The 7996-nt window shown below is 44.6% G+C and overlaps 1 protein-coding gene across 1 annotated transcript; it reads right to left on the reverse strand.

The window, feature by feature from the left end:
• Nucleotides 1-5: 5 nt before the first annotated feature.
• Nucleotides 6-7410, reverse strand: Klf17 (Kruppel like factor 17; the record flags this gene model as incomplete). Its single annotated transcript, XM_031377015.1, has 3 exons — nt 7298-7410; nt 1161-1959; nt 6-106 (listed from the first exon to the last, which is right to left on the reverse strand). Coding segments are annotated over exons 1-3 (945 nt in total), but the record flags the coding sequence as incomplete, so codon positions are not given.
• Between the last annotated feature and the right edge of the window lie 586 nt (nt 7411-7996).

The following is a 7996-nucleotide window of genomic DNA, read 5'->3' on the forward strand; positions in this document are numbered from 1 at the left end:
TTATGTGGTCGATATCTGGTATGGATCCGTTTGTGTCGTCCAAGCTCATCAGAGCGGAAGAACTTCCATGTACAACCTTTCCAGTCACATGCATAGGGCTTCTCACCTAGGAAGAGAGTGGGGGAAGAGTTAAATTAGAAAAAAAAAAAAAACCAAAAACAAAAAACAAGGTGGGAGAGGAAGATCAGTGGGAGGCAAAGGCCACAAGATAAGACTGCAGGCTAGTGGGCCAGGAGGGCTTGGCTCCAAGCTTAGAAGAGAAAGGGTAGCCCTAAGCAATTACAAATCAATGGTCCTGCGTAAATCAAAAAGATGAGCTTGACAACTGGCTCACGAGTTAAGTGTTGTGGATTTGGCCTAATGCTGCTTGTATTGTGTTAACCTGGGACCCCAAAATTTCACGAGAATCCACACATCTGCAGTAAGACACTGAGGAAATCTTGCCCCCAGTTGGTTTTGATTGGTAAATAAAGTTGCTGGTGGCTAATGGCTGGGGAGAGAGACAAAGGCGGGGACTTTCAGGATTCCCAGGCAAGGGACCAGAGGAGGAGAAGAGATCAGCCATGCCAGGAGAAGGAAAAGAGAAGACGCCATGCATGAGAGGTGCAGGGCAGAGAGCATAGCTGCCATGCAGGAGCTGGGGGAATGTACCTGAGAGGTCCACCCATCTGCATCCGGGGCAGCCAAGATGAAATATAGGTTCTAGTGAGTGATAACTTGGGAATATCAGAAGGAGGTAGATTAGCCACGTGGAGGTTTAAGAAGGGGCCCAACCATTGAGCTGTTTAAGGTATATAAAAATATAAAGGCTATATGTGTCTTTCACTCGGGAACCCAGAACATTGGGGTGGGTAGTGACGAGCAACACCACTGACAGCTTGAGTAGCATTACAGGTACTGCTACAGTTAAAAGTACTTTTTGCTCTTGCAGGACCCATGTTCAACTCCCAGCACCTACATATGGTGGCTCAGAACCGTCTGTAATTCCAGTCTCATTCAGGAGATCCAAGCCTTCTGGTCTCTATGGGGCCCTGGCATGCATGTGGTACAGAGACATTCATAAAAGCAAAGCATTCATTCACATAATAAAATAAATTTATGAACAATATAGGAAGAACAAAAATCTCTATATCCCTTCCTCCACCCAATACCTCATTCACCTGTGTGTTTGCGTTGGTGAGTCACAAGGTGAGAGCGCTTGGTATAAGCTTTTCCACAGTTGTCATATGAGCAGACGTAAGGCCTTGAAACTGGGGACTGTCTCCTGGTTGCCTGTCTTGAAGTACTGGGGCTCTCTGTCTCCTGTGGAGCAGGTGTGGGCTGCTCACATACGAAAGGTTCTTCCTGGGCATTTGACTGGGTCACAAGTGAATCTTGGGAGTCTAAAGATAGCAATGTCTGGAACCTAGCTGGGTGCATCTCAGGATTGCAGGGATTGACCGAGGGCAACATCTGATCCATAAAGGGGGTCACAGCATGGGTCCCAGAGGAAGCCATGCCTGGGACCAACAATATTCCATGTTTTAAAGAGCCCGTGGTGGCAGGTACTGTTGGGGGTACTGAATAAGGCATTGTTGGGGCACTACTGTGAGCCATCATGGAGATTCCACAGGAAGCTGGACTTGGCAGGCCACGAGACATCAGATTCTCACTGAAGGAAATGGTCACTCCCAGAGTACCTGAATTGACTGGCATCACATGGGATCCCCTCCCAATAGATCTTTGACAATAATTCTGGGAAGGTACAGGAGTCAGCTGGGAGGGGCACAGGGCACCATGCTCAGGTAGGGAGCTAATGAGCTGTGACTGCCACTCTCCCTCATTGCATCTGAATTCCTCAGCTGATACCATATAGGGCCTCATCATCTCTGGTAAGTACTGAGTGGTTGGTGGCTGATGAAATTGGCTGTTTCCAGAAGACCCGGGCGTATGCGACACTGGCACCAACATCTTATTATCCTACAAAAAAAAGTCACGTGAGAACAAACTCCCTTTTGCTCTACTTCTAAGCTCCACACATTTCTTACCCCGACCTCCAGGACCGGCCAATGATTAATTGACCATGGCTTGCCACAGGAGCTCGACAGGTTGAGAGAAGAGACTGCTCTGCATTCTCAACCTCAGGCTGGCTGAGATTCACTGTGTAGCCCAGGGTGTTGCCTATTTACAGTAATCCTCCTGCCTTAACCTGCTGCTAAATGCTAAGGTTTACGGGCATGAGTACCATACCTGACAAATGGTTCACTTACCAAGGACCTCATTGGCTTTGCTTATGTAGCCACTATGGTCTTTGGATCTTTGGAGGTCGTGTCCCATCTGGAACAGCTCATCACTTTATTAGAATTTTGTCTGACTATGGAGCTTACCGTGTTGCTAATGATAGCAGGGATGTTAAACTGTCAGTTTACAGCTTTCTTCCTGGACACCAGGATGGGTAGATTAAAAAGACCAGAGCTAGGGAAGGTACTTCTGTGGACAAAACATTTACCACACAAACTGAATTCCAATCCATGTAAAGCCAGGCTCAATAATAAATGCATCTCTTATCCTAGTGCCACATACACTGGTAAATAACCAAAATTAGCCTAAAACAGCTGGAAGACAAGGACTAACATGCAAATTGTCCTCCTCACGCATGCTAATGAAGTAATAAAGTGAAAATCAGAGTTCTGGGAATATAGAAATAAAGGTTAAAAACAAGACTTTTGAGAAAGAAATAAGAAGCCAAAATTGCCTATAGTAGAGACATCTGTTTGTATAAGAAAAAGAAAGTTTTTAAAGGTCAGGAGGGCTGGGCTGAACTAAAAGCTGACCAGAACATAACCTGTAAGAAGATTAGATGTTCTACCTCTCCCTGTACTGGGGTCCAAGAATACCCTGATCTTACAAAAAATTCCAGGACTTTCCAGCATGACCCGTTCCAGGAGCTTGCCAGGTACAAGAGTTAGGTAAGGGGGAAATGTAGCCAAGAGCAGCCCCCTCGAGTAAGCCAACCAATGCCTGAAGAGATCCTTCGTTTGATACTGCACCAATCAGAATAAGCCAACTAGACCTGTTGCCTCTGTAAAGTATAAAAGATGTGTGCTTTGTGAGTTTTTGGTTGCTTCTTCCTACCAGGATGAGCAACCCCACGTGCATTGGCCACGCACGTTGGATCAATAAACCTCATGTTATTGCAGCAATCTGTTGTCAAGCTGTGATCTGTGGGTGGCGCATTGGGGCTAAGACTCTCTGAGGGTCTCACTGGGTCTTATACTAACACTCACATATAAAGGCACATACATGATACGCATACGAATAAAACCTCTTGGCTGGGTATGTTGAGACATGCCTTTAATCCCAGCATTCCGGAGGCAGAGGCAGGCTGACATCTGCATTCCAGGATAGCCAGGGATAGAGAAGGAAACCTTGTCTCAAAACAAAACAAAACAAAACAAAACAAAAACAAACAAACAAACAAAAAACAGGGCTGGAGAGATGGATCAGTGGTCAAGAGCACTGACCAGAGGTCCTGAGTTCAATTCCCAGCAACCACACGGTGACTCACAACTATCTTTAATGGGATCCAATGCCCTCTTCTGGTCTGTCTGAAGAGACAATGTGCTCACATACATAAAATAAAAATTAAACACACACACACACACACACACACACACAAAGAAGAGAAAGAAAACCTCTTCCTGCAGGTAGATTCCAGGGATTGAACTCAGGTCACTAGGTTTGACAGCAAGTGCCTTTACCTGCTAAGCCATCCCACCAGACCTCATTTGTATTTGAGTAAATACAGGCCATGTCTAATTGTTAAGCACCATTTCATTAATGGTGTGTGGAATGAGTTATTTTTATGCATGTGAAGTTTTGCTTTTGACAATTCTAGATACTAATGACTCGATACATTTAGATTAAACTGCAAGTTGTTAGATAAGGGACTGCAGTAGGCTTCAGAGAATACTAACGTGGCCATTAGTCACTTGTGTTACATTAAAAATCTTAGCCGGGCGGTGGTGGCGCACGCCTTTAATCCCAGCACTTGGGAGGCAGAGGCAGGCGGATTTCTGAGTTCGAGGCTGGCCTGGTCTACAGAGTGAGTTCCAGGACAGCAGAGGGCTAAACAGAGAAACCCTGTCTCGAAAAACCAAAATAAATAAATAAATAAATAAATAAATAAATAAATAAAATTTTAAGACAATTACATCGTTAGCACACTCCTAACCAAACAGAATTCTAATAACACGTTTTGGGAGCTCCTGGGCTCTGAGAGGTCTACATCCATACTTGGATCTGTGTTTGATAGACCAGCTTGGTCTACAAAGTGAGTTCCAGGACAAATTAGGCATGCCACAAAGAGATCAGGAGCTCAAACTTGAATCCTAGGCTAAAAGAGACCACTTTTGATGAAGGTGAAGCAGTACATGCCTGCAGTCAGTTTACTCTTAAGCAGGGCTCCATGGTAAACACATCAGAGCTGCAGAGCTGCAGAGTGGGAGCAAAGGACAAAGCAAAAATCCCATCTCAAGTCCTAGAGTAAAACCAGCTATAAAGACAGGGATTTACCCCCAGATTAACAACGTGGCCAAGTTATCTCGGTAAAGACAAGGTTCCTCTGTGTAGCATTGGCTGTTGTGAAACTCTCTCTACAAGGCTGTCCTTGAATTCAGACCTACTTGCCTCGGCCTCTGCCTCTGCCTCTGCCTCCTGCCTGTGGGATCTCTGGAGGCTGGAATAAAAAAGCACCATTACTCGCTGGGCGTGGCTGTACGCACCTTTACTTTAATCTCCGCGTACAGGAGGCAGAGGCAGGCAGATCTCTGTGAGGCCAGTGTGGTCTACAAAGGGAGTGAATTCCAGGACAGCCAGGGCTATACTGAGAAACCCTATCTGGAAAAAAAAACCAACAACAACAAAAACAAACAAAAGATATTACTGTAATTAAACAACATTTAATACTGAGATCTAGATTAGAAATATAAAGATCGGGAGCTGGAAAGATGGCTCAGCGGTTAAGAGCACTGACTACTCTTCCATAGGTCCTGGGTTCAATTCCCAGCAACTGCATGGTGGCTCACAACCATCTGTAATGGGAACTGATGCCCTCTTCTGGTGTGTCTGAGACAGCTACAGTGTACTCACATACATAATTAAAAAAAAAAAAAAAGAAAGAAATATAAAGATAATACACCTGAAATTTATATAATACTATATAGAGAGCATATGCCACAACACCAATTGTACTTTTTAACTTAAGCAGCGTACACCAATACCCATGAAAACCGTGAAGAAAATAGTTATAGAATATATACCAAAGAAATTGTTACTAATTTCAACAGAATTCATAATATTTTGGCAAGCTGGGTATGGTGACACATGGCAGGCAGATTTAAGGGTCAGCCTGGTTTTCATAGTAAATTCCAGACCAATAAGGGGCTACAGAGATTCTAAGAAATATCGTTTTAGTTATGGAGGCACATTTTTAAACTTTAGAGGGGAAGAGACGTGAAACTGCACCCTTATTTAAGGACTTAGTAGTAGTTTAAGGTTGTTGAGGGAAGGGGAATTATTTGTATAAACTGTACTGGTAAATTATTCATGATTTAGTAAATAACCCTAAAACCCACAGGCATGTATGAAACTCAGTGTGTTCCTAAAATTATAAGGAACAAGACATGACCATTTAAACTCAGTGTACTGTCTTAAAAAGGCATGAGAGTAGAAATCGGAGGTGGTATGAGGGGAATATGGAATGAATGTGCTCAATATACTTTATACATGTGTGAAATAAGCCATTGCATGGCTAGCAGCCAACATAAATCAGAGTAGACTTGTGCCTGACTTGGAATAAGACTTGTGGGAAGGCTAGGTGTGGGGGTGCATGCCTCTAGTCTCAGCACTCCTGAGGCAGAGCCACATGTGGGTCTGTGAGTTAGAGGGTAGCCTGGTCTACATATGAATTCCAGGATAGCCAGACTATGTAGAGACTGTCTCAAAAAACCTTGTGGAGGATTACTTCTGGGGTACCCGGCCTCTTCCCATCAGAAGTGGCCCTCTATTTTCCAAATATTTTCCATCAGTCCTGGTTCCAGTTCCAAAATAACTCCCCAAGTTCAGATTCTCCTGTACATTAAGGATCCCTGTTTAAACCCTCACTTGGACTATCACAATAGCTTTCTTTTTTTAATGATTTGTTTTATTTTATTTTATGTATATGAGTACACTGTAGCTGTACAGATGGCCATGAGCCATGTGTGTGGCTGCTGGGAATTGAACTCAGGATTCGGAAGAGCAGTCAGTGCTCTTACCTGCTGAGCCATCTTGCCAGCCCCACAATAGCTTTCTAATATCATTACCTTCAAGTGAGCTTCTCTAGTCCATAAGAGCATTTTTAGAGGGAGTGTTGAGTTAGAGGCTTTAATATTTCTGTTATCGAGGCTAGCCTGGATCTACATAACCCAGAACAGGAGAGGATTACCAAAATAAATAAAAATAAAATTACTAAATTAAAAAAATGGCAGCATGGTGACTCACACCTTTAATCCCAGCACTCTGGAAGTAGAGGCAAGTAGACCTGAGTCTGAGGCCAGCCTGGTCTACAGAACAAGTTCCAAGACAGCCAGGGCTACACAGAAAAAAGATCTTTCAACCTTCCTCTACCCCACCCCTCAAAAGAAACCACCAGTGGAGTCTGGTAAAGGATTCCAATAAATAAATTTCCTCAACATTCCCGCAATACATTACCTACAATCGCTCTCAGATCCCTGATCTACCGAGAGTTCCACGACAGCCAGAGCTATAGAGACACCATCTTTAAACTCCCCTCCTTTCCCCGCCAAAAAAAAAAAAAAAAAAAAAAAAGTAAGCCACGCTCTATCAGTTTGAGTTTGGCAAAGGGCTTCAATTAGTAAGTTTTTCCTCCCCATAGTACACAAATTCCTCTCTATAAAGTTCAGCTGAACCCTTCCACCTACACCACCCAACACAGACTCTAACACTTTCTTTAAAAACATATTTGAGCTGGGCAATGGTGGCGCACGCCTTTAACTTGGGAGGCAGAGGCAGGTAGATTTCTGAGTTCGAGGCCAGCCTCGAATGTCCCTCCCTGTCTCGGTCTACAGAATGAGTTCCAGGACAGCCAGGACTACACAGAGAAACCCTGTCTCGAAAAACCAACAACAACAACAAAACCATATTTGGACTAACTAAACAAGCCTCCCTTGGGCTGTGCCCTCTCTCCCTCCCTCTCCCCCTCCACGCTCCATTCTCCACAAAACTTGCACCACCCTAGGGTGGACCCAAGACCCACCGTGGGAGGCTGGTGCATAGCCTGCTGCTCATTGTCCTGCTCCATGTCGGCTGAGACCCAAGTTCAGACAAACGGGAGGATGCTCCGTATACCGTCATAGGCGTGGGTCCCAACACCACTACGCCATAATCCCACAATGGCTGCGTGGAGCTTTTATTTGCCTCTGAACCACTGGGCGGAGTCACGGCCACACCCAATCCCTCCCAACTCAGCATCCATCCAATCCCACAATTCTTTGTAGGTCTTATGCTTGCAGAGTCGGGAAACCACAGAACTTTAGCACTTTGTTTTCCATTTTTTTATTGGTTATTTTATTGATATTTCAGATGTTATCCCCCTTCCCAGTTTCCCCTTCACAAGCCCTCTATCCCCTCCCCCACTTCTCTACCTAGACCCTCTAACATACAGTTTTAAGCAACTGTTTGACCCAAAGGGATGTTGGGGAAACCGCGATCTGAGACTTCAGTCAAGCCAGCCTCTCTGATCTCAGTGGAGAAATAGAAGAAAGGCTTGATGACACAGGCAGGGTACACAGCCTCCATAGACCAAAGAGACGCCATAATCCCTCCAGACCAACGCAGTAGGTTTTCATAGAGTTGGATTGATGGTTCCTGCTAAGGATGAGCACCTCTGTCGTTTCTCAATGCAAAATGAAGCTCAGATCCCCACACCGTACAATTTAGACATCCCGCAGTATTA

The sequence above is a fragment of the Mastomys coucha genome, unplaced genomic scaffold (assembly GCF_008632895.1).
Source record: "Mastomys coucha isolate ucsf_1 unplaced genomic scaffold, UCSF_Mcou_1 pScaffold18, whole genome shotgun sequence".
NCBI classification, from domain to species: Eukaryota; Metazoa; Chordata; class Mammalia; order Rodentia; family Muridae; genus Mastomys; species Mastomys coucha.